At 34.4% G+C, this 27,420-nt stretch overlaps 1 protein-coding gene across 1 annotated transcript in view; it reads left to right on the top strand.

The window, feature by feature from the left end:
* Positions 1 to 1,587: 1,587 nt before the first annotated feature.
* PAPOLA (poly(A) polymerase alpha) overlaps positions 1,588 to 27,420 on the top strand; it is a gene marked incomplete at both ends in the record, with an annotated part of 39,872 nt that continues 14,039 nt past the window's right edge. The window contains 16 exons of the mRNA XM_084240323.1: positions 1,588 to 1,592; positions 3,173 to 3,346; positions 3,746 to 3,812; positions 7,209 to 7,290; positions 9,155 to 9,264; positions 9,700 to 9,753; positions 11,652 to 11,763; positions 12,431 to 12,520; positions 12,611 to 12,749; positions 14,277 to 14,349; positions 15,690 to 15,810; positions 16,667 to 16,751; positions 21,601 to 21,654; positions 22,166 to 22,285; positions 23,099 to 23,208; positions 26,620 to 26,741. Coding sequence (XP_084096449.1) covers positions 1,588 to 1,592; positions 3,173 to 3,346; positions 3,746 to 3,812; positions 7,209 to 7,290; positions 9,155 to 9,264; positions 9,700 to 9,753; positions 11,652 to 11,763; positions 12,431 to 12,520; positions 12,611 to 12,749; positions 14,277 to 14,349; positions 15,690 to 15,810; positions 16,667 to 16,751; positions 21,601 to 21,654; positions 22,166 to 22,285; positions 23,099 to 23,208; positions 26,620 to 26,741 — 1,518 coding nt within the window. The remainder of the gene's footprint in view (positions 1,593 to 3,172; positions 3,347 to 3,745; positions 3,813 to 7,208; positions 7,291 to 9,154; positions 9,265 to 9,699; positions 9,754 to 11,651; positions 11,764 to 12,430; positions 12,521 to 12,610; positions 12,750 to 14,276; positions 14,350 to 15,689; positions 15,811 to 16,666; positions 16,752 to 21,600; positions 21,655 to 22,165; positions 22,286 to 23,098; positions 23,209 to 26,619; positions 26,742 to 27,420) is intronic.

The following is a 27,420-nucleotide window of genomic DNA, read 5'->3' as shown; positions in this document are numbered from 1 at the left end:
TCTTTGTTAGAAATAGTTAACAAATGTCTTAAATTGTTTTTTATCGCTTTATTTAATTTCTAGTATTAAAATTGAATGGAAAAACTTATTTCCTCTGTTTAAAGTACAGTTGTGACTGAAGCTTTTAGGGACAGTTTGGACAACCAAAGCATCTAGCAACTGGAATTCCTAGTCCATCCTCTTTAGGTTAGATTAAGCCATTTTTATTGGAGGTGCAGGTATCTTTTTAACTTTCAAAACCTGTATTTCTTTCTTTATATTTGATTGTGTTTTTTAGATTTCTTTCATACTTGTTCCTCCCCCCCCCCCGAATTGTATTCTATATGTATGTTTGAATTAGATATATGGCCTGTATGTATACATGTTATATATGTTCTGTAGTTAGGTGGGACAATTGTCATTTTATCTTAGATGATGTGACTATGTTTTGAATAAAGTAATTAAAAACTTGCAACTGGAGTATGGTTTGTTTTGCTATCAAAATGTTAATGTGGGAACCAGTGCAGACATCTTTTTTTATTCCAAATTAGGATGAACAAACTTGGTGTGTCCTATTATTTTGTTAAGATAGTTAAAGTAGATTGGAGATTTCAAGCTTTTTTTGCATGTGATGAAAAACCTGATATTTGAGAAGGCAAAAAAAAAAAAATGGGCAAGAGAATAAGCAAGGAATCTTAACCCCACAGAAAATGGATATGCATATTTTGTTCAATACAGACTCAATTGTAATAAATTTGTTAAACCTCTTTAGAAAGGAAAAGACTGATGAGAAAGATAATAACTACTCAAAATAAAAAAACACAGCGCCTCCCTGGTGCCACAGGGGTTAAAGTCTCAGCATTATGAAGCTCTCACCGGCCACTGAGGCTAGTTCCATTTCCAGCCAGAGAGCTGACCCACAGGGCACAGTAGACCGCTCTTGTCTTGTCCACTGGTCCTCTTAACAGTGTGTTTTGGTGGATCTGCCTGTTCTGCTCCCCACTCTTGTCTGGTGAATCTTCTTATCCCCAGCACCTCTGACCTAGACCCCAGTTCTTGTATGCATATGTAAATAAATCTAAAAAAAAAAAAAAAAAACCAGAAAACAAAAGGGCCTCCCTGGTGGCTCAAGGGGTTAAAGACCGCACTATGAAGCAATCCACAGCCTCCTTAGCGTGAGTTTGATCCCCGGCCAGCCAGGGAGCAACCCCCCCCCCTCCCTGCTGCACCCCTCAGCAGTGTATTTCAGTACATCCGCCTGTTCTGTTCCCTACTCTGTCTCTGGTGAGTCCTCTTACCCCCTGCATCTCTGGCCTGTACCCCAGCTCTTGTATGCATTAATAAATCTTTAAAAAAACCAAACAAAATACAATCCAGTAGTGGTTTATTACTTGAAGTTATAAAAACATGAATACAGTTTAACACTTGGCTTGAAAACTAGCTTGAACCATTTCTAACTAGAATGAACTTTATGCTTGTTTTCATTTCTAGTTATAGTCAAAACATTTATAAAAGTGCCTGTTCATAATCCTGGGATAGTCATGGGGACTATAGTTGACTTAAACTCATGAAGCAGTAGACATTGTGAGAGAACAGTATTGTGCTATAATGGGGCAAGTATTTTTTTTTTTTAAATTCAGTATTCATTTGAAATTGGTTGAAAGTATTGTCTGAAGGAGAATTCAAATGGTTATGGCAGTTTTGAGGGTTACCTTTTTGAGGTCAGTTTTATGGAACCTGATAACTATTTGTTACCTGAGGAAAATATATTAAATTTTGAATTCATCAATAATTTGTGTATTTTCATCACAGGAGAGGCTACATAAATTTGGAAAATAGAATATTATTAATGTAAGAGTCTTGAGACAGTGGTGCTCATTTGGATCACCAGTTCTGTGGAATTAATATCATGGCCTTGTAAAGCTGTGCAGTCCAGAATAAAGGAGTAGGAAGAAATAATGTGAATTACTGTAAGAGAGACTCTGATTCATGTTTGTTTAGTAAATGTTACTGTAAAATCTGAATTAAAAGAGAAACAGTACATGCCAAGACTAGGAAATACTGACTAGATGATTGCCCAGTGGCTAATAAGTAACAAGCACTATGGGTTTCCTGACATTCTTAGTATTCTGTGTTAATATTAGGAGACAAAATATTAAACACATCCAGCAGTGACAGCATAAATCAGAACCCAAGTGGGTAGGTAGTACACAGTGGTGAGTACTGCACAATATTCTTAGATTTTGCATTTTGATTAAGTAGATTATTGCACTTTTAATTTTAAAAAGAAAAATGTATTTAGAACTTGGGAAAGTGTAGGAGTGTGTGTTTGAAAACGAACACTTAATTTCCTATGGAACAGAATGTGGGGGGAGATACCAGATCCAGACATCAGGTTCTTTCCTTAGCCCTTACCTAGTTTTGCATGATACTTGATTTGTTAGCTTTTAAATAATTGTTCTGTTTATCTTTGAAGTCCTTGTCCATTGACTTATAAGTTATTATTTCAAAACAACAATGGATATCACCAAAAAATAATTGAATCAAAATGGTTCTTTCTCAACAAACTTTTCACCAGTTAAATAAAATCCTGCTGGTTGCACAAATCTGGAGTTTCTTTTCAAATGCAAAGATCTATAATCTATAGATTATAGCATCATTGTTGAAGTGTAAATCTGCTACTAAAAATCTGTAAAAGCTTAATGTGAATAAAGTAATCCTTCCCCCAAGTTATATTGGTTATGTTTATATTATTTGCCCTATTACCTGTGGGTTTTACTCCTTGAAACTCAGATGTTCCAGTTGTATTGGTAAAATAGTACTTTCATAGTATGCTTATGCTTTAGAAATAACAATGAAACAGATTTTCATTCTTCCTCAGGAAGTAAAATTTCTTAGACATTCATTATGTTTAGCATTGATTTTTTTTCTCTAGTGTTATAGTTGATCTATTTTCTTGTCAATAGTTTATTTAGATGTTTAGGTAGTGGCAAAGTTAAAATCCTTGGGGTCGGAGGAGAAATGTTTTCTTTTTGGTCACTTGGTTTATTTAGGTTTCTTAGTCTTTTTGGATATGGCAGGGAATCAACTATATTTAGAAAAGCACTTTATTAAAGCAGTTTTTCTGGTCATGCCAACTTGTTTTAAATTGTAGAGCTATTTTGGCAATAATTTTATCCAATTTCATTTGTAGTCCAGTTACAACGCAGGGATCACAACAAACACAGCCGCCACAGAAGCACTATGGCATTACCTCTCCTATCAGCTTAGCAGCACCCAAGGAGACTGACTGCATACTTACACAGAAACTTATTGAGACACTGAAGCCCTTTGGGGTTTTTGAAGAGGAAGAGGAACTGCAGCGCAGGTAAATTTATCATACATATTTTTAATTTATAATTTTAATTAATATAATGCACTTTTTGAGACTTTCTCCATTCAGAAAGTCAGGATTCTCCCATTTATGTATTAAACAAGAGCAATACCTAGAGAAAACTTTCTATACCAAGTTCTAGTTCTGTAATTTTGAATTCTAATGCTTTGGCAGTAGTACAGTATTGTCAAGAGAAATGGGAAGGCCTTGCTCACCTAAAGGAATGCTGTACCACATGTTACAGTACCCATGATATCGCTAAGCACCATGTTCTTATAACTTAAACGCTGGTTAAAATTTAGAAAACATCTATTGAAAATGTTTTCATTTTAATTGGTAGTGATATATAATAACAAACAGCTTGATTACTTACTGTATTTGCTCTGTCAACAGGATTTTAATTTTGGGAAAATTAAATAACCTGGTAAAAGAGTGGATACGAGAAATCAGTGAAAGCAAGGTAAGGTGACTTATTTGCAAATAAAATAATGTGCCAGTTGAACACAGCAACTGTCTGTTTTCATTTGAGTGGATTTCATTTTTAATTGAACACAGTTCATTTTAGACTACTGATAACAAAATTTATATTTTGTTTCTAGTTATTTTGAGAGCAGGAAAAACTGAACTGAGTTCAGTGATGCCATAAACATTTTTGGTTGCAACATTCTAAAGCTGAAACTAAGTAGTTCATAGAAGAAATGGATATTTTTCTGAAAATGTGCTTTAAAAATGTAAACACATATCTGAGAATTTTGTTAATGTTTAAGGAGTCCTACAACAGTGAAAATTTTTTAGGTTTTCACATATTAGACTTTCAAACTGAATCTCTTTTTATAACCACCACCTTTGAGTTCCTAATATTTCTTTTTGAAAAATTGTACACACAGCTAGTGAATACATGATTGAGCTTCTGGTAAAGGAAATATATTCTTAGAGTTGTGGAATTCATTTCACCCATTTAAAAATCCCCTAAATAGTGGTGATCTTTTCAGGATGGTACAAATGAATATTTAATCCATAATTGATGGAAAGAGAACCAGGGGTAGAAGATAAGTAAATTAAAGTCTTCAAATTCTAGTCAAATCGATAATAACTGCTGTCTTAAAACTATGTGTATTTTTTTTTTTTTAAATTTATTTATTTGTTTGTTCGTTTTGTTTATACATGCACTGGGTACAGTCAGAAGCACGGGGGAGGGTGAGAGAATTCACCAGAGCCAGAGCGGGCAACAGAGCAGGCAGACTGAAGTACACTGCTGAGGGGAGCAGTGGGCGCCAGGAGAGGTCTGCGCGCCATGTGGGACCCTCCTCTGGTGGCCGGGGAGCAGCCGGGGATCGAACCGGCGTTGCAGAGGCTGCGGGCAGCTTCGCAACCCAGCGCACAACCACTGCGCCACAGGGGAGGCCCAAAACTATGTGTATTTTTTTCAGGTGGCTGATAAAGCTTTCGTAATGGTAATATGCCAAATTGGGGGGTCTGTTAAATGTTTCTCATTGTTAAGACTTTTTGATAAAAGTCAGATTGTGAAAAGGAAGTTTTAGCTGAGCAAAAGATGTTTAGATTTTTTTTTTTTTTAAAGTTTTAAAATATATACCTTTTGGGCCTCCCTGGTGGCGCACCAGGTTGAACTTAGTGCTGTGAAGCTGTCTGCAGACTCTGCAGCTCAGGTTCGATTCCCGGCCAGCCAGGGAGCAACCCACGTGGTGGGACAGACCTCTCCTGTCTTGCCTGCTGCTCCCCATGGCATTGTCTTGGGTCAGTCTGCCTGTTCTGCTCCCTACTCTGTCTCTGATGAATTCTCTCACCCTCCCACGCCTCTGGCCTGTACCCCAGCTCTTGTATAAATAAAGTAAATCTAAAAAAATAAAAAAATATATACCTTTTTTCCCTTCCCAACTACAGAGTGAAACAGTATTCATTCTGAAATTTAAGTATTCTTTACTCTTTTATTGAACTTGGTATTTCCTTAACCATTCATAAGGGAACATAGCTTTGTAATAGCCTTTTCTTAGATGTAAAACATAGTCAGGTAGACAAGGCCAGACTTAAAATTATTTGTGAAACAAGAATATTACCTCATTGATAATTCTGTTTCAGTCACTTGATTTTCTGGTTGTTTTTACAGAAAATTTTGATACAATTCTTCCTGCCTGTTTTCTTGCAGGAGGAATTGTTTGGTTAGTGAAATTAATGCTCATTTCTCTTAACATTTGTCATGTCTTTTTCTTTATAGCTTACTATATAGATAGTGGGTTAGCAAATGGGACTAAAGAGGTTAGTGAGGCTTCACAAGTTTTGATCTTTTGTATCTGCCTTTTGTGAAGAGAATTTCTTTTTTATCTGGTTAGTTTTAAGACTTGATACAGGATTTCTTGATGTTCATGCTGTGTATACTTTGGGGCCAGATGGTTGTTTTTTAGGTGGTCTGTCCTGTTCATTATGTTAAGCAGTATTCCTGTCTTCTGCCTATCAGATGCACTGGCCCTGCAGCCTTTCTCCCCAAATTGTGACAACCAAAAATGTCTCCAGACATTGTAATATGATCCTTTGGGGGTGTAGAATCATATCCCTGGTTAAGAAACCATTGATTTAATATATAGTTATAATTAAGCTATGTTATTTTGGGGAGATTTTTTTGAATTTTCTTTTGTTGTTTGTTTGCCATGTAATCCTGAAATAAGCAACAACAAAAAAATTACTTTGCAACTGAAAATGTTTTCCACAGCCTGAATTAAGAAATCTTTTCATATTCTGAGACTGAGTGGAGACTTTACTGAGTAATTAGAAGCTACAAAGAGAAATACTGACCTAGCACATATTAAAATCATGCATTTTTTAAAAAAGATTTATTTATTTATGCATACAAGATCTGGGTACAGGCCAGAGTTGTGGGGAGTGAGAGGATTCACCAGAGACAGTGGGCAGGCAGATCTACTGAAATACACTGCTGAGGGGAGCAGCAGGGAGACAGGAGAGGTCTGCTTCGCCATGTGGGTTGCTCCCTGGCTGGCTGGGGATCGAACTGCTGCAGAGGCTGCAGATTGCTTCATAGTGAGGTGCTTAACCCCTTGCACCACCAGGGAGGCCCAAAATCATGCCTTTTTTTTTTTTTTGAGACAGTCGTCATCCTACCACCAGGGCCATTAGAGCTCACCATCATACTTTAGATGAGTGCCCACGTCAGGAAGATTTTTAAATGCTTTACTTTCATCTTCCTGGTGTTTCTGCTCTTAATAAGAAACCATCAGTAAGTAAGTTCTGCTCAAAATCTTCCCATCAGAACTTCTTGGAAATCTAAACAACTAAACTGTTACAGTAGTAATACCTTTAAAGAGAGTCACTTTTGATATGGTGGAATTATGCGTCAGTATACTTTGAAATATTTACTGTGATCATCGAATGTTTTGTTATCAGCTGTCAGAATTTGTGTTTGTTATATTCTGACATAATTTATTGCAGCATCTTTGTCATGAATAAAATCTCTGATTTTTAACATTGGTCCAGTAGAATCACATGCTGTCTTCTACCATAGTTCTCTTTATAGCAGTTTCCATAATATGGCAAAATTCTAAAATAGTGTGGGTCTTCATTAATATATGTTCTGCTGAAGAAAGCACAGTTTGGGTCTTCATTAACCAACACTCATTAAGAGTTGAAAATTGCTTGAATTTCAAATTCGGTTGCTCTGTGAAGACCTGGTATTTTGTAGCGTTTATAGGGTTTGTTTACCTTTTCTATAAATTTGCACTGAAGTCTTGCTTTTTTCCCCCCTTCTATATTTTTAAATATAGTGTTACTTGAAATAATTTCCCCTGTGTTTCACTAACAAAATGACCACTTTTTGGTTTTTTGACAGAATCTTCCACAGTCTGTAATTGAAAATGTTGGAGGAAAAATTTTTACATTTGGATCTTACCGATTAGGAGTACATACAAAAGGTAAATACTGTATAATTATCTTGAGATGGAATGCTTTTTTTAATTTCTTAAAAATTATAATGACATTCATGCATTCATGTCAGTTACTTGTGTTATCTTAAAGCTTAGGTTTGCATGGAAGAGAGGGTACTTCAGGGAGGATAGATTTGGTAAGAAAAAAGATATGAAATGCTGCCTTCTATACCTGCTCTGTCAGTGCAGTGTTAAGCTAAATTAAATATTCAGTTCCTCAGGAAAAGTAGCTTCAATATGTATGTTCAATAGCCACACAAGGCTAGTGACTGCCACAGTGGAAAGTGCAGACACAGAACATCTTTACCATCAGAATCTTTTGGATAGTGCTGCTCTGTATATTGTTTCCTCTCTGAGGAATATTAGTCTGGAAAGCAGAACAAATACGAATTACAGCTTAAAAAAAGGCTGTAGATTTTCTTTTTTCTCCATTTGTTTATTATAATTGTAATAAATACAAACAAAACAGTTAAAAAGTATATCTACAGCCCACTGATAATCACTGTCAATGTTTTGATATGTATACTTGGAGTTTTTTTCCTCTGCCTAAATATGCAATAAATATATTATGGTGGATAACATTTATTGAGTTCTTTCTCCTAGGCTAAAGCTTTTGATTGTTACCTTATTTATTCCTCGCAGTACTTTCATGTAACAAATAGGCATCTGAGACTTAATGAGGTGATGGAGCTTGAGTATTTTCCCTCTGTGATCTCTTGGCAGAGCTAGGACTCTCCTACCTTGGGCAATCCGAGGGCCTCTCTAATCACCTACCACTGGCCTCTATGTTTTGAAAGCATCTGCCAGTACCGTGTGCTCTGTTTTGACATCTTTCTTTCCCACATCTTTCCCACAGTGGTAGTGTGTTTGCTTTCGATGCATCCTGTGCACTCTCCACCCTTCTCCCCCATCGGGAATATGCTAAACATACAGCTTTCAGTATTGCCTCAGCTGTTGAGTTTTTTTAGGAAAATGATGAGGTTGACCTGATTCCACATTGATCTCTCCCTTTTGTGGTCTCAATTGTTTTGTTCTCTTTTAGTGTTCCCTTTATATACTCGGTGCATGGCCTGCTTTTACCACAATCTGCTCTTTGGATTCTTACCATTGGTTTTAGAAATTTGTTCTATAGATCCTATTTAGGGACCAGGTTGGAATCTGTAAGCACTGGTCACATAATGTATAGAAGAAACTGTATTTTGGGCCCCCCTAGTTAGTGGCCTAGGTTGGGTTAAGCCTCGGGGCTATCAACACTATGGACTGAGTTTGACACCGCACCCCCCCCTTCCCCGCTGGTAGCTCACATGTGGCTCAGCAGACCTCTCCTGTCTTGCCTACTGCTCCCCTTAGCAGTGGATTTCAGTAAAAAAATCTCCCTGTTCTACTCCCCACTATGTCTCTGGTGGATCCTCTCACCCTTTTCCCCTCCCCCACACCTCTGGCCTACACCCAAGTTCTACACATAACATACAAAATAATAATAAAAATAAAGAACTTTTTTTTTTTTAAACACTAGTAAACTTGACTGTGACTGACTGATAACTTCAAGATATTATGTGTTTTCTTAAATAATTCCCTCTCTCTACCATAAAAGTCCTACCCGAGTCACCTTTCTTATCCAGCTCTTCTTGGGCAGTTAATGGCTGATTCACTAAAAAAAATAACGATTCATCCATTACAATTATATTGTTCCTGAACTTACTATTATATTTTTTTTAAGGGGAGGGGGTGTATTTGTAGTGGTTCACCTGTATAATACTAATAGATTTTCAATACAATTTCTGTTACGGTAAGATACAAAATAATTTTCTCATAATTACAATTAGTGGTTGATGGACTTAATTTCTTTTAGGTGCCGATATTGATGCCTTGTGTGTTGCACCAAGACATGTTGATCGAAGTGACTTTTTCACCTCATTTTATGATAAGTTGAAATTACAGGAAGAAGTAAAAGATCTAAGAGTGCGTAAATGTTTGGGGTTCAGGGGAGGGGTTACAAAAAAATGAGTTGAGTGAATTTTATGATACAGTGACCATTTATTGAACTCTTACAGGCCCTTGTAAGTGCATGCCTGTATGCTTGCATTTTTTTCTTTATATATTAGCCTTTATCATAAATGTAATCATGTACTGATTGGGAAATGAGGCAAACAGAATAAGTAATTTTTGACCACAATATGTATCTGAAAGATAGAAATCAAGAATTTGAACCTAGATTTGTATGAGTCAAGAGCATAGTGTTTTAATATTAATTGCTGAGAACCTAGTCTATGTCAAGCATTATGCTAAGCTACGTTTAAACAATTTCAAGTATCAAATTTATTGAAAAGCACTAAAGCAAGTATAGGTCTAAATGTGTAGTTTCAGAAAAACTGAGCTTGTTTAAATTTCTTACAGGCTGTTGAAGAGGCATTTGTACCCGTTATCAAACTGTGTTTTGATGGAATAGAGGTGGGTCATAGTTTATATGTTTTTTGCTTATGTGTAATTTTGATCAATGTAGGTTAAAGGCTTTAAAATGTAAAGGTTTTATGAATCTAAAGTTTTATAATTATTGAATTGGTGTGATAGTAATAAGTTTTTTTTAAATAGAATCTACTACCTGTTCTTTGTGGAATATGTCATTTTTAGTCTTGTCTTTTTGAAGAGCATAGTGAAATTAGAAACTGAAATATAGCTAGAAATAGTGACACTTTGACTATGAAATGATACTATAAGATAGTTTACCTGTAAGTTTTTTCCATTTGCAAATTTTATGTACTTCTAGTCTCTAAGGCAATTGCACAGTATCTTTTTGGAAATAGAACTTTCGCTTGACTTTAAATTAGATATTTAAAGAGATTGAGATAAAATCGTGACATGATACATTGTAAACAGAAAAATTTTTCTGATAAAGGGGGAGGAATTTACGAGCCTAAATTCTGGAGATCATATGAAAGTAATTGGGACAAAAGTGACAGTGAAGCAACTGTAGTTTTTGTTACATGCTGACATACATAATGGTGCTGGAATGTCACTAATAAGTCATAATGAAGATGATAAAAATTTGGAAACTGGAAGAAAATAATTCATTGTTTTCTGAAAAAGTTTCTATAATTGCTGTATAAAATAACCCAACTCGATCTTCCATGAAATGTCATACCTGACCTTAATAAGTTCACATAAAATGTTAAATTTCGTAAACAGTTCTCAAGTTCAAGTAGTTATGATTTACTGCCAGTGTTTAAATAAATTTGAAACAATGTGTATGTAACACAAGGTTATGCCCTATTTCCCTAAAAAATATTAACAAAGGGTAGATTATTTATTTTTTTGGTGGGATACTCACCTCAGTTATATAAACTTTATGGGCTAGAAATGAAAAGTCAAATGGCTAATGAAATATTTAATGTTTTCTAGCCACACATTCTATAAAATACAATGCTATTTTAAGGAATTTATTTCCATTTCAACATTTTGTGAAATACTTTATCCTAACATAAGAAAGTCTCCTTCATCACTGGAATGCTTTTCGAGTGAACTGTTTTTGTGAAATAATATTTATTTTTGTATATATTAGGGAAGAATACTAGACTTTGCAATCTGTTTCATTAGAAAATGTATGCTCTGCTTCAAGTACTTAATTTGAAGAGTGTAGTTTTTTTTCTATCTCATAGTTTTATTTAAATCATCTTTCACTATAACCTTTTAAAATACTGCTTTTTAAAAGTGATCTTATAAAAGTTTTATTTGTAACAGCAGGCAGCTTTTTGGAACCATGAAGTCATACCCTCAGGAACAACTGCCACATCTGTACTTCCTTTGCCTTGCTCCTTTTCAATGGGGAAAAAAAAAACAAAACTGCATTATATAATACCCAAAAATTAGCCAGCGTTTTACTACCCCCCTTTCCATTTAGTCAAAACTAAATTGAAGAAATGTACTTCAGTGTTACAGATATAAGTTCTTTTGCTCAGAGGTTGGTTTGGGCTACTGTAAGGTTATTTGCCTTATATTTGGGCATCCTTTGGTCTATAGTCCATAGTTCATATAGTTAATTTTAATTAATTCAGTATATGCATGTAACATATTTGGTAAACCCATTATATGTATTCAGTAAACTTAGCAAACCTAGTGTGATGAAATGATTAATAGGTATTTATACAAGTTCTGGTTCATATCTCCATGATTTAACATCTGATTTAAAATATTTATGATATAATTTGATATTGTTTTGACCTTTTTTTTTTGGAGACGCTGTTCATATTTGATCAAAGTGCCTGGCTTTAAGGAGTACTAAGTGTTTTTTAAAGAATTGCCTTAAAAATAGTTTGACAGATATGGAGTGTTACATTTTGGTTTTGTTTTAGATTGATATTTTGTTTGCAAGATTAGCACTGCAGACTATTCCAGAAGATTTGGACCTACGAGATGACAGTCTACTTAAAAATTTAGATATAAGATGCATAAGAAGTCTTAATGGTATGTCATAACCTAATATCTCTCTGCATAGTAGCAGTTTTTGTCAAGCATGAAATAGGTTTTAACTGAAATTTTATAATGAATGTTTTTTATAGTTAATGTTTATAGTAAGTCAGTACAGTGAACTTAAATTAATAGATGATGGGGGGGAGGAATCTGGTTCTTTCGTTTTACTCATTGGCCTCATATTCAGCCACTTTTCTTCCTGGGACCTTTTAATATATAAAAAACTGATGTTTGTATTCTCTTGTAAGTGATTCAAGTCTCACTGCTATAACCCTAATTAATTTTGATCATGGTATCCTTTGTAATATTTTCAGCTGTTGTGTTACACAAAAGGGTTACCTTTTGAACACTTTTATATTAGCATTGCTTTGTTACTATACTCTTGAATGAATTTTGGAAATTTAAGTGGATTAGACTCCTTAGTGTATCTGTACTGAAAGAAGTTTTAATTATCAGTTGAAAGCTAGCTATTAGGCAGGTAGCGCTTTGGTTTAGGTAGTGCTTTTCATAGGAGATAAAGTTTTAGATTTTTCTATTTGTTATTAGCATTTCTGGTTCTTCCAAATAAATTTTATTTGACATCATTTTCAGAAATTTTAAAGGAATATTGTCATTAAACTTGGGATGATTTAACATTCTGTTTTTCACTCCTGTTAATCAGGTTGCAGGGTAACCGATGAAATTTTACATCTAGTACCAAACATTGACAACTTCAGGTTAACTCTGAGAGCTATCAAACTGTGGGCCAAACGTGAGTTCAGAATTTGTTGGCTAGCTTATTAAAAATGTTTAAATTTGTGTTCAACACTAACTTTTCTTTTTGCTTTTCCCTTATCAACAGGCCACAACATCTATTCCAATATATTAGGTTTCCTCGGTGGTGTTTCCTGGGCTATGCTAGTAGCAAGAACTTGCCAGCTTTATCCAAATGCAATAGCATCAACTCTTGTACATAAATTTTTCTTGGTATTTTCTAAATGGTATGTGTTTAGATTATATTAAAATAAAATTGTTTGTAGACACTGAAGTTTAGTCTTATTTCTATGACATTTCTGCAGCTGGTTTCAGATTCAAAGTTTAGTTCATGATGGTAGTCATTTAGATAGTCTTGGGGAGATCATGTATCTAAAATGGAAAACCTAAATACCATTTATTTCCCCTAGATTTCCCAGGATAGTAAGGCAGATGCTATTTATACATCCATGCATAAACTTACTCTTTAAATAAACTCTGAGCTATAATGTTTGTTAAAATATGATGAGTTGGTAGGTTGGGATATCAGTTACTTTAGATAAAACTTATATATACTACCTTTTTTTACTCTTCGAATTCATGTTAATCTATAGCCCTTTAGTTTATTGTGACTGTTTTTTGCTTTCAGCTGTCCATTTATTTTTGGCATGATATTAAATATGCAAATGTGTATAAAAAGCTATTAAGAATTAACAGTGCTTGGGGAAAAGAAAAAGTGAGATTACTCATTAATCCAGGAGATTTTTTTTTTTTTTTAAATAGCTCCCTTTGGCAGGTTAACATTTGTCAACCACTATTTCTTTTAAGGTTAAAAGATAAAAGGTTATCGCCATTTCATGTTGGCTGCTTTGGCCCAAAAAGTTCAGAGTTCTTGGTTTTTCGTTGAATTGATCTCAGTTATTCGTCTTTCCTCCCTGTTTCTACCCCACCCCCTATATCTCTTCCCTCTGGAAAAAAGTTCTTTTCTAGTTATTTGATAAAAACTAGAGTTATTGGAGGCAATTTATGATTTAGAATTCTGCTACACTTTGCAGTATGCGTTTCTTTCAAGATTTGATTACACCTAATCATAGACAATCAGGTGTGATTATATTGACTTGAGAATGTCAGTTTCTCTTAATGCTACCCATATATAGCAAGCTTTATTTTAAAGAAGCTAATCTTGATATTAAAAGTGGCATACATTGTGCAGTTTTAAATCTCTTCCATAAAGGATGAAGTAGCAAACTTACAGACTGCGTCTTAAAAACAGTGTATTCATGTCACAGTTTTGTTACACACATTCATGCTACAAGTTTTAAGTCATGAGATAAAGTTTCCCTAATCAATTTTTGTAATTATTCATACACCTTTGCCTATAATCAGTTAATTTTTTCAACCTCCGTTGTCTTTGGATGGAACTTGTATAAAGGCAGGGCTTTTGTATTTTGGGGAGAGATTTAACCTTTGCAAGGTTGAGATGAACACATTATAAGTCTTGGGATACTACTTCTTAATTTCATAGTGCTTTATTCATTCTTTGAGAGGCAGAGAAGATGGCTGACTTCCGCTGCAAAATAACTTTAGGTTAATTTCATAAGAGGAAATGTATTTTGAATAATGTAATGTCTACAAAGAGCAATAAAAGGTTTTATATACCAAGAGGGCAGAATGAATGAAGAAGGATCACATTCACAAATGCTGTATGTTTAACAAAGTACGTTTAGATGGTAATATCCAATAGTCTTATCAAGTGCTACAATCTTTTTAAACAGGGAATGGCCAAATCCAGTGCTATTGAAACAGCCTGAAGAATGCAATCTTAATTTGCCTGTATGGGACCCAAGGGTTAGTGTATTATTTTTTCCCCTACAAATTCACTGTGCAATAACAAGTAAAAATCATCTGCATAAACTTCAGGGAGACTTCCCATCCTTTTACATATGAGTGGACATATCCGATTTACACTATCTTTTTGATAATCTCAACTATAATTGTCCTCTGATGTGAGACGCATCATTATGTATTCTGTAAAAACATTTAATTGTACATAGTTTATAATACCAAATTCACTAACATTTTAATTTATTCTATATAGAACTGCCTTGTAAGAGAAACTTGTGTGGGCATTTGTGCTTAAAAACAAAATAAAAGGATACTAAAAATCCCTGTATTTTTTTATTTGATCTAAATATTTTGTCAGAATTGGGTTGTTGTAGGAAAACTGTTGCTTAATGTTTCCATGTGGCAGATAAACTTCTAGGCAATATTTTAATTAGTATGCTGTAATTGTGAAAATTGGTTTGGATATTATAGATTACGAAAGCACGGTTGGGCTACAGAAGAGCTTCTGCTCTGCTGCTTAGGAAGTTATGATCTTTATTGTTTGCTTAGTTTAAATGCTAATAACATGCACTTTATTAATTGATGAAAGAGATGTAGGTTTGAATAAGGCTTTCTAGATTTAAAGTCTTTTTTACATCAATTTACCATCTTATTACAGTATCAAAAATGTCAGTTTTAACTTCTTAATTACATCAAGCTAAGCTATGTCAGCCCCCCACACCCATTGTTTGTTTTCCAAATCTCAAGGTTTTTAGTTATGGAGGGGTATGAGTTTACATTTTCCTTTGTGGAAATATGCCACTAATCATTAGTATTGGAGTAACAGTTACTAAATCATTTTACTTTCTCTTAAAATACCAATATGGATATGTAGTTGTAGTCTTTGTTGATAAGCTTATATTCTTTAAGTTAAGGGTATATTAGAAAATAAGTTTCCATTTTTCTTAAAATTTGTTTTACACAGAACATACTATATAGTAAGACATTTCTCCAAAGCATAGTTGTGTGTGCACTCCTATTTCTATTGGGGAAAAAAAAGGAAACCCAGACTCAGTGGATTCCCCAGGTAGAATCTGTTTAGCTTAATAGTCACACTTTTGCTACTAAGATTGCAGACTAGTCATGCCCACATGGTTGCTACACACCCCATTATTCTAAACCAAATCTCTTGATTCTATAAAGAATTCCTGTAAATGCAGTGTCTGCTTACATGGTTTTTCTTTCTCAACTCCAGCTATGAATGAAATAAATTTAATCATTGGTTCAGTTTAACAAGGGGTAAAAAGTCCAAGTATCTGTTGCATATGTACTTGAAGAAACTGATTGGCTGTTGTTGTATGTAGGTAAACCCCAGTGATAGGTACCATCTTATGCCTATAATTACACCAGCATACCCACAACAGAACTCTACGTACAATGTGTCCGTTTCAACACGGATGGTCATGGTTGAGGAGTTTAAACAAGGTAAGTGTTTATCCTTATGCTCTCCTTTAAACACGAGGATTTATATGCCCTTGTAGACCCAGTTCAGTATAAACTGAAGAAAGCATTCACTGAAGTGAATGTTGGGAGTCATTAATTGATTACAGTATATACTTGAGAATTTCCTTGGAAAATCCAGATTAATTTTAGGCAATTTATTTTGGATTATATATTAGAAGATTAACCATTAGTAAAAGCCGTGTCCTTAGCTGGGCCTTCTTGGGCTGGTGAGTGCCATACTGTGGCCATGTAAAGTTGACTAATCATAGTTTGTCTCTACTGGGTGACAGCAGAGATGCAAGCAGGATTGGGATCAGACATTTTGAAAGAACCTCTAAACTATTCTGAATCTCTGTACCATTAATTTGAAGGTTTAGCTGTTGCCAATCTTTGAGATAAGGTAACTGGAACAGGATCGTTTGATTGTGACATCAGACAAGGGAATAGATATTGGATGACAATCTTTCAACTCAGCAGAGTAAAATTTTTTTCTATAGTCTAAAGAGACTCTTCACTGGAAGATATTGCTGTCCTTATAAAAAACAACAGGAAGCGTGTTTTTAGAAAAATGGGTAACTGTAGTGCCTAAGCTGCTAGAGTGATCCTACCGGCATGATATTTAGAGTGCTAGTAGTTTACTGGAAAGCCGACTCCCAGAACCCTCCAGCGTTTTGGAAAATGTGTATGTATGAGTCTGTGCTCTATAGTCATAGGCTAAAATTTCTGTTAAAATTAGGATTTTAGGATCATACTGAATGCATGTGGTATGTTTAAGAATTTAAAATTTCTAGATTGTTAGACTGAAGCATGCAAACATTTTAATATGTTTTTAATTTAGGTCTTGCTATCACAGATGAAATTTTGCTGAGTAAGACAGAGTGGTCCAAACTTTTTGAAGCTCCAAACTTCTTTCAGAAGTACAAGTATGTATTTTAAGGCATGTTGGACATGTTGCTCTCTTTTAAGTAATGGTTTAATAGTAGCATATATGACATCTCTTCTTTATAGACTCATGTCATTTTGAACTTTCCTTCAAACATTCTATAGAATTCTCTTTATCGCAAAGGGTGTACTATATTTAGTAAACCCCTTATTTATTTATTTTTTTTTGTCAAGGTAAATTGTAGCCCCTACAATTTGCTGCCTGCTGTAACAGAACCTTTACGTGTAGCAACGCCAGTTCTTATAGGCACTTTCTAGTCGTCTTCAGAACTGTATACTTTGACAAAAGAGGGAACTGTTAAATCTGTAGTTAATATGCTCTGTTAAGAGAATTATTTTCAGCTAGTTCTGGAGGCTTTATCTCTAAGATTCTTTATAACTCAGGCAAAGCTAATACAATGTCAATATATATTCAGATGTTTTTCAATAGTTAAGGTTATGATTGGCTTGCCCCCCTATGTCTTTAAAACTCCTACAAATATTTTTACAAATAGGTTTCATGGGATCTAAGTGGGTGTAATAATTTTACTAATGGTTTTAATATAATGATTTTAATACCTTAGTACAGGTTAATAGCCTGATTGTGTTGATTTTGATGAAAATTGTAAGTTACAATAAATCTTACTTTAAAAAAAAATGGACTTGCACTTTTATTTGCCCTGAGCTGAAATCTTGCCAGAGTCCCACTTAAAATTTTTTTCCTTTAGCACTTGAAACTTGACCATTTGATCTTGTGTTGGATTGTGTTTTGTAATAATCTAAGCAAGATTGCGTTATGCTATTTCCCCAATTAAAAGCAAGAATGATGACCTTCATTATGTCTCTGTGTTTTGTTTCTGTATCTTTTGCATGAAAAAGCAATAATGGAGCCTGCTTAATTGTTGTGTTCTGGGAACACTGCTATGTCAGTTAAAAACCTAGCATAACATTGAATACTTGTTTATTACTCCCCATAAATTGTGCTGTTCCATTTGGCAGATAATTTTTCCTTATTTTTATTTTAACTAGTGTTGAGGGAAGTACCTTTGAACATGTAAACTAATGAATGGATGTTTGATACTATAAGAACTACAGCTTGAAAGAGTACATTATTACCTATAAGTAGAAAAGTAATAAATTCTTGTAGAAAAGTGTCAGCATCTCAGTCCCTGAGAATCAAAGGTGAAGCTAGATTATTTTTCTTATCTCAGGAAATGGGTAGAATGAGGGTTTTGAAAGTACCGACTTTCTCAGTGACTTTCTTCACTGTGAGAGAGGTTACTGTTGAAAATGCACAAAATGATAGCTTCATTCCATTTCAGAAGTTTGTGTTGTGAGAATTTGAAGTTTTTTCTTTGTTTGCTTTATTTTTTTAGCTCTTAAGGTAACCTTCAGTCTATGCCAAATAATATTTAGAAAATTTTCATTTGACTAATAAAAATATTATAGATTGTTATCTACTGATTCTAGTGAAAAAGCTCATTTTAGGTTATCAAAAATTAAACATTAGAAATGATAATAGCAACAAATATAGAATATTTTATCAGGAACATTTAAATTTCGGCTGTGAGTTCTGAGGAAAGTAAGTTGAAAATAGAACAATAGGCTAGTTTTATCTATGCCAATTTCTATTTATGTTTTTAACTTTTCTCCCAAAATTTCCTTCTTCGAGGTATCTTGCGATTACTATCATTGACTTAGATGTAGTCACACATACGGATTTTTTAAAAATTATGAACTACACCAGCAGTTGGCTGCACAACTGAGTTGAAATCCTTAGTTTTCTCTTGACTCAAAGTTATTCAGCTGTGTATAGGAAGGATGTCCTGAAAGTGTTGCCATTTGTCTTGTGTAGGATTTTAGATTGCATGTAGTAATTACCTGCTATTCTTGCAAGGGAGGGAAACGTAGAGAATTTCATTTGTCTTAAAAAGCATACAGATCATCTTTCAGAAACTAATGGTGTCCCTGCAGAAATAGAGTACATTGCTCGGTAAAATTTTAAGTCTAAGAAAATTTTTGCTTTTCCTCCAAGATAATAAAGCAGCAATAAAATAAATCATTAACAACTGAATGCTTCAGGTTTTCTGCTTCACTTGGAAGCAAGGAAGGAAAGGTACTTAGAAAAACATTCTCTGAGGTGTAAAGATTATTTTTAAATTCATTATGTGTATGTATGTATAGAATATCCATAAAGTGCTTGAAAACTTTAACTCTTGTTCCTGAGCTAGTTAAAGATGGAATTGCAAGGACTTTTGCCTGAGATAATTCCATTTTTAGTACATGTGGGAGACGTATGATCTGTCCAGGTAAAATGTTAATGTGATGAAATGACCACACCTATTTAACAATGCTTTTTTTGAATAGATGTTTGATGATGAAAGCAACTGAAGTATGTGTTCTAACTTAGGAGTATTTGAATAGATTTTAGTTCATTCGGGGTACGATTTTATAGTTATTTTATTTTTTTTTTCATCAGAAGCTGATCATCTTTGGGGAAAAGTTAACCACAGTTGCATTAAAGAACTCACAAAGGCATTAGAGCATCTCCAGTGTGATAGTTTTAAGTGACATAGGAGATAACATTTTGAGCGAGAGTAACACAATATTGCCCAGATGTGGAAGAACTTGTACTTTTAGCCTCTGCTCTGATAGGGATCTTAGGAATTGAATACATATTCTGGCTTTTAAAACAAACTGAGTTGGCTTTTGTTTTCATTTTCTTAGATGGATTTTGTAAATGAATTTCTAATCCACATAAATATTTGCAGATCATTTCTGCTAAACTCACTGTATTGATATCTCCCACTTTAAATTCGCTTAAATATTGCTGAGTAAAGGACATTTAACCTCAGCACAAATACATGTTAAAGTTTTTATTTAAAGTATTTAGCTATATGTAAACAAGCACCTCTGTGCAAAAACAATGTAAAAGGTAATTTGCCTCTCCTTCCACCCATAATTACCTCTCCTTCCCCCCATTTCAGTGGGAACCAAACTTGAAATCAAACTTCAAAACTTTAAACTTAGAAACACCAAAAATTATATTCAAATGGATCGTATATTTTGCCTTCCTAAATTGAACATTGTACATGATTTTGGCTTTTGTGGAAAACTGGCTGTTGAGATCATCCAGTATACTAGTGTGGCCAAAGTGATTGAGACTCTGAATTGTGGTGCTTATCCTTGGTTAACCAGACAACTTTGTTATTTTTTAAGTTTTTGTGTGCATGCCTGTTTTTTATAACTTTGTTGTCTCCTGTTTTGTTATACTTCTGTCAGAGAACTTTTCCTTCATCTCCACTTTTATTTATTTAAAAAGTTCTTTTGCCCATTAAAATCTAGGATAGAAACTAGGTTGCCAAACTTGTTAGGATTTTGTTTGGTTTTCCAGTATTTAGGGCTCTGAAAATGGGTTCCTTTCTTTGTAAAATGCATAAGCTTTTGGTGCTTTTTTGTGACATTTACTGATTTATTACTTGGCCCATCTATGTTTGTTCTATATATTTGGCTTACTCCAAACAATGTTGAACAGTTAACCTGGTGAAAGAAGTTTTGACTGGACTGTATAGATTGGGCTGCTATTTTTCTGTCAACTTATTTTCATATGTATGTATATTACCTCTGCTACTTTAAGTTTAGAAATACTTGAAGTCATTTGCACTTCATAGTTGCTCACCCAGTAAGATCTATATCCCATTTTATAGATGGTACAAACAAGTCTTAGACCTGTTGAGAGAGTTATATACCTATGAAGACTAAGAACTATTTCACGTACTTTGTGAGCATGAATAACAGTCAAATAGACTAAAGGAGCATGACTTTAAAAACATGTTTAAATTAGCAAATCTTCAGTATCACTTGGCTAAATATCCTTTTTCCTTCCGTTTTTGGTTAAGTGGGATTAAGGTTGGGGTTTTTTTAGGTCTAGGTTAGAATTTTCCTTTTGGTTGGAAACTTCATTTGGAGAATATTAAAACCATAAAGGCTTCAGCCTTTTAGAAGAGTAAAGTAGTGGTAAATTTTAGTTCATGCCTGACTTTCCAAAGTCAAGATCTGTACTAGATAATGATGTCAGTTTGGGTTTTTTGAGGTTAAACTTCTGGTGAGAAGTTTGACTGCCAGTACCTTTTGATTTTGTAGGAGAGTATATTGGACTGAACTTTTTAGTAGTCTTGTGAAAGTGAAATAAATTAATTTTACTTCAGTTGCAGATCATTTTTTTAATGACAAAATAGATATATGGTCATTGTGCTATTTTCTAAAATAAAAAAAAAAACCTACCCTTAATTTGAATGAGTTTGGATTCCACATAGAAATCAGGTTTCTTGTTCATATTAGTGTTAACTTCTTCATTATATAAACATACTGCTATTTAAAAATCATGAGGCCCAAGTTCACTATTCAATTTAATCTTTGCTACCTTTGAATTACGTAGCATGATGTGTTTGATACTATTTTTAAAGGTATTTCTGTAATGTGTATCTAATGATCCTATTTTGGGGGCTAAAGCCCTGATGCTTTATTGCCATTAAAAGAATTTGTTTTCATAGATTATATTTTAATGAGCAGTTCTTAAAATTTTAATAAAGCACCCAGCTATTGTCAATGTTTAGTGTTCTTGCATTATATTACTTTTTTGGGTAATTGTTTATAAAATAACTCTTTAAGAAGAATTAAAGTCTCCAGTAGTTAGAAACTTGAGGAATTTAGCTTTTATGATTTTTGCAATTCCTCCATGCTCAGTTGATGCTGATCTATAATTGTAACGAAGCTTATTACATTATGGTGTTGATATCCAGCACAAAGCACTTAAGTGAAATAAATAGCATGTTGTCTTTATCTTCAAAGGCATTATATTGTACTTCTAGCAAGTGCACCAACAGAAAAACAACGCCTAGAATGGTGAGTATAAGACTAGTTCTTACAGAAAAAATGAGTTGTGTAGTCAGAGAACACAGTAGGAAATGGGAGGAAGTCCTTTAGTCATCCAGTTTTGTATTATTCATAAATGAAATTTTACTACATGTAATGGAAATGCAGGAGTTTGGGGGGGATATATGTTTTTTTTGGTTTGCTTTATAAGGTCCATGTATTATTTCTCAACTATACATTGCTTTGTTTGATGTTGATTTTTTTTTTCTTTAGATAGCTATTTGTGGGGATATCTTTTTATAACTTTCCTACTTTGAATTATGACCTGATTCTCTCTTCCCCCCAGTTTTCGCTTCAACATTTTTGCTTAGAGCATAAAACTTTGGTTTTATGTATTGGGTTCAAACAGTTGAACTGCCCTCATGTGTGTTTAAGTATGATCTTCATGTTACTACTTTTTATAAACATTTGATTTTGTACCTTTGATTTAGTTTTTTTAAATCACCAGTATTTTCATTAATGCTAAGTGACGTTTGTTCAGGGTGGGCTTGGTGGAATCAAAAATCCGAATCTTGGTTGGAAGTTTGGAGAAGAATGAGTTTATTACACTGGCTCATGTGAATCCCCAGTCATTTCCAGCACCCAAAGAAAATCCTGACAAGTAAGCAACCTTGAATCTCTTTGCTCTTCCACTTTTCAGCGTTTCTAGAGCTTACAGGCAATTTTTAGCAACTGCTGTCACTATTGTGTTGATTGCATCCACTTTGAGATTTATAGTTCAGATTTTCCTAATTAGAAACTTTGAAGTGAAGATCTTTCTTGGGAAAAATTTCCTTCAGTAATGAAATAAGTTGTTTTCTCTGATAGACATCAGTAATTATGAGGTGCGTATTTAACTAGGTTTAAGTTCCCCAGATCCTACCCTTTAGCATTTGTTAACTTCCCTTTCTTCCATGTTTTAAACTGTGCTTGTCAGAATACCTGCCATGTCAATATCTTTTTTTTTTTTTTTTTAAAGAAAGCATACTTTGACCAGAGTTTATGATGGATTCTAGAACACTGAGAATACAAAGTAATAAAAGCAGGCTACTTTAAACTTCTAATGTTCTTTAATAGGTCAGTTTCTGGTTTGTTGCCATGTCATTCTGAGACTGCCTATATTTTATTGCATTTGAAAGGTGAGGGAAGTATTAGGATTGAACTTTTTTTTTTTTAAGTCAGCTTCAACAAAGATTGGAATTTAAATGGTTTAAGATTGTGCTATAATAAAATGTTCTGATTATACACATTATTATAAAAGACAAGTGTCGGGAGGGGGGTAAAGGGAATTTTGATGGAATTTGGGCTTAGAGCCTTAGTTTGCTTACACATTTGCATTCTAAGTTTTTCCATGTACCTCAGGTTCTCAGCCTCATTCACAAATATAATTTTATTAAATTCTGATACACTAAGTAATATTCCTCATTCTTTGCAGGGAAGAATTTCGCACGATGTGGGTGATTGGGTTAGTGTTTAAAAAAACAGAAAACTCTGAAAATCTCAGTGTTGATCTTACCTATGATATTCAGTCTTTCACAGATACAGGTATGTCTCTACTTGAATAATCAAAACATGCATTTGCGTATTTGATACTTTGCATATTTGATACTCTTCATATTATACAATAGTGCTATTTTCTATAATTGTTGAAATTTCTTGGAAATAATGAACAGTGATCATCAAAATTTATTGTTTTGATTAGTTATTAAGTGAACTTTTTTGTTGGACATACCTAAAGTTAAATAAAGTTAAATCTGATTTATCCACAATTACTGTGACATCAGAAACCACTTGAATGTATGTAATTCTCCAGAAGACTTGAGTCTCTGACTGCTTTATTAGTATTGGACCCTTAGGAATTTATCCTTGTCTAAGATAGACTGAAATGTTAATTCATGGGTGTAGAACAGGATAGTTAGAGTCACATTTCAGATTGACCCATACCTTTAGAGTAAAGGTATGTGTTAATTAAATGGTGAATGATGTTGACAGAGCTAAAGTTGTATGTAGATACATAGCTTCTCAAGGGACAGGTGAGCATGCATAGGAACATTGAAGACTGTGTCTTCTTTTGGGACTATGTTTTTCTTTCAAATATGTCTCCCTTCTCCCCCATTTAAAAATATTTTAGTGTTATTTTCACTTGTTCTTGTAAGTTTTCCCCAGAGGGCATTGAGATTTAACATTAAATTATTTACCTACATGGAGAAGGAGAGACAAGAATCAGTACATTTTTAAAAATCAGTGTCTCATGCAGAAGGAGATACAAAAGGAAAATAATGTGTTTCAGAGTGTAAAGGTTCAAGTTCAAGGAGTAGACGACAGGTAGTCAGGTGACTTTGTCTTTATGTAGACTCACTTGTCCTTGACATCTGTGGATTCCTACTGATAACAGGCATTACCTGTTGTGATTCAGAGACCACCAGCAGCCTTGCAGTTGTTGGGGATGTGATAACATTTCAATGGAAGCAAAAAGTCACCTCTTGATATAAATGGGAGTTGACTTCCTGGAAAATTCAGATTAAAAAAATTTTTTTTATGGAAGGTTGAGTTGAGCTGTTGATTCAAATAGTTGACAGGTAGGTTTTTTTAATCTTTATGTAGGAAATGGTACAGTTGTTCATTGTGAAGAACTGTCCGCATCGAAGGACTGTCCCTAACGGTAGTAACCTTTAGTCCCTGTGGCAACAAAAGCACTCGAACTTGAGGATGTGATTTGGAGTGTGGTACTCCTTTTGCTGAGCACATATCAAAATGTTGGTTTTTTCCCCCTCCCAAAGTACGAATTCTAACATACTTAAATAATTTATAAACTAATAAAACATGGAGAAATACTTGGATTAGAAAATTTGTTTTGTACATCGCATCAAAGCTGAGCTGTTTATCAGATTGTGCTAATGAACCACCAGGATTTTCAAGGAACTTTGAGGTTTTTGGTAAAGAAAATCTGGAAACATTTTAATGGGATACTTTGTCAGATTTTCTAATCAAACAAATTTAACGTGTTGGAAATTCATTCTTAACCCGTCTCCTGCAGCATCTCTTCAAATGTTTTTGATCCTAAGATGCTGACAGTTCTATCTTTGTAATTGTCCAAAGTAGAAATTTTGGTATCTTCCTTGATTCTTGTTTGCCCCCTCCTTGATATTAATTCATTAAACTACTTGCGTGTACTTTCAGAATACATTTAGATTTACTGCTATTTCTACTGCTGTTCCCCTAGTCCAAACCACTTACCGCTACCCTGTTGGGTGGCTGTCCTTGCTCTGGTTCCCCTGTTCTGCCCTTTATCCACCTTCACCCATTCTCAGCCTGCATCCAAAATGGTACTAAGCCAGACCATGTTTTGCCTGCATAAAACCAATAATGGTTATCCATCTCACTTGGAATAACAAGTTCAAATCCTTACGGGAGTTTATGACCATTTACCTAATCAGGGCTTCTCATTATGTTTGTGACTTACGTTCAGAATCTTTATCCATGTCTAAGGGCCAGAAGAGTAGTAAAGTTAGTAATATTCCTAGTGGGACCTGGAGTAGCATTTGGTTATGAAGGACAGTGACATTCCTACAAGGAACTGTTTGCTAAAGGTAGAGAACAAATGGCTTCAAACAGTTCATCAGGACTTGTTGCCAGATCAGCTCTTGTGTCAGTCTTAGGAGAAACTGTGTCCACAGCTTTTGGGGTCTTAGAATGACAGGTAAAGGGATTATGTATCTTTTCTTCTTCCTCAGTGGCCTTTTTGTTGTTCCTCGGATATTCTAGGCATCCTCTTCATTCCGGACCTTTGGTTAACATTTCTTTTTTTTTTTTTCCCTAGATTTTTTTTTTTTTTATTTATGCAAGCACTGGGTACAGTCAGAAAAGCACGGGAGGGTGAGAGAATTCACCAGAGCCAGAATGGGGAACAGAACAGACAGACTGAGGAAATAAATTGCTGTAGGGAGCAATGGGCAGGCAGGAGAGGTCTGCGTGCCATGTGGGACCCTCGCTGGTGGCCGGGGATTGAACCGGTGCTGCAGAGGCTGCGGGCAGCTTCGCAGCCCAGCACTCAAACACCGCACCACCAGGGGAGGCCTAGGACCTTTGGTCTTTGATGTTTGCTCTTACTGGAGTACTATTCCCCTAGGTATTCTCCCTTCACTCTCTCACTTCCATGAAGTCTCCGCTCAGATGTAATTTCAGTTTCCAGGTTGAGCATTCTATCTTCCTAATCAAATTTTCTCCATAGCACTTAACAACATGTAATATGAAATATATTCTGCTTAGTTTTTTTCTGTTTATTATATTCTCCCTATCAGAATGTAGATTCTGAAGTACTTTTGATCTCTTTATTCTCTGCTACATCAAGCTGCCTGTCAAAACCAGTGTAATGCAGTTAATAGGGCATCAGCAGTATTCATTGTAGGACTGAACAAATGAATATTTCCATTTTGGGATCCCTTGGAACTAAATTGTTTGGATCCATTTATTTTTAGTAATTTTTGTTGTTGTTTCTGTAACCTCTTGATTTCACTTATTTCTGTAATAGAAAATAACGTCTTAAAATTTTTCTTTCAGATTCATGAAAAGGTGTCTTTAGGTATATTTAATTTGACTTGTTTTGCTGCATTTGTTGCATACATGGGTTCGAGTTTTAAATTCCACTGCTAGCATAAAAAATATTGGGGTTTAAGAAACCCCTTTTCTCCAGTTCTGCATTTCTTCAGGGAGTTACTCTTTAAAGTTAATACTTTAAGGAGTTACTGCACTGGAAGAATTTTATCCATCATGCACACCTTTTGGTAACAGGCAATGAATAATGTCAGATTAGAGGCAGCTTTTGACCTGGTACTTTTTACAGTCGAGTGGTGTTGATGGAAAAAGGATTCTGATTTAGAAAACCTTCTCCTATGTTAGTTTAACTGCCTTTATTAAAATGTTTCTATTTCTTATAACAATTTCCTAATTGTGTAGTTTATAGGCAAGCAATAAACAGCAAGATGTTTGAGGTGGATATGAAAATTGCTGCAATGCATGTAAAAAGAAAGCAACTCCATCAACTACTACCTAATCATGTGCTTCAGAAAAAGAAAAAGGTAATTTTAGAAAGTACTTACAAAAGCATTACTAACCTCCTGTTTTATGCACCCAGCTTATCAATACGTTAAAATTTAGACTCAGTTTAATAAGCCATATTTGAACTAGATCAGCATTTTAAGAATAAGTTACTTGGAGTAGCTCCATTATGTAAAGCCTTGCTCCTGGCCAGGTTTCTTGCACACACTTGCTTCCGACCTAAGAGTCATTAGTAGTGATGCTTTGTATCCTTATTTTATAGACTTAAATTCCTTTTTATTCTTTTATTCTTATTTAGTGCCCCACATCAGTAGCTAACATCCTTCTCTTCTAAGTGACAACAAAATTAGGTAATGTGTGAATAAAGTAAATTATGTGACTTTTTTAGTAAAATGGCTTTATTTTGGTAAGAATTGTACATATCTATTACTTAAAATTAAAATTTATTGATTATACAGATCACTGACAGTTGAGTTCTGGTATTAATCTTTCCTGTTAATAACTTATAGCCATGTTCTTATTTGGACTTCTGATAGAGGATATGTTGAAATTTTAGTGCAGAGGTGACAGCTACATTTTTACTTTAAGTAGTTCCAAAAATGGCTTATTTCGATTACTTTTACACAGCAGTGAAAATAAATTAATTAGAGCTACATGTATTAATATGCTGAGTTAAACAAAACAGATGTAGATGAGTAC

Source organism: Talpa europaea, assembly GCF_964194135.1.
Source record: "Talpa europaea genome assembly, chromosome: 8".
Lineage (NCBI taxonomy): Eukaryota > Metazoa > Chordata > Mammalia > Eulipotyphla > Talpidae > Talpa > Talpa europaea.
The sequence above is the reverse complement of the archived record's forward strand: the minus strand, read 5'-3'. Positions and strand labels throughout refer to the sequence as shown.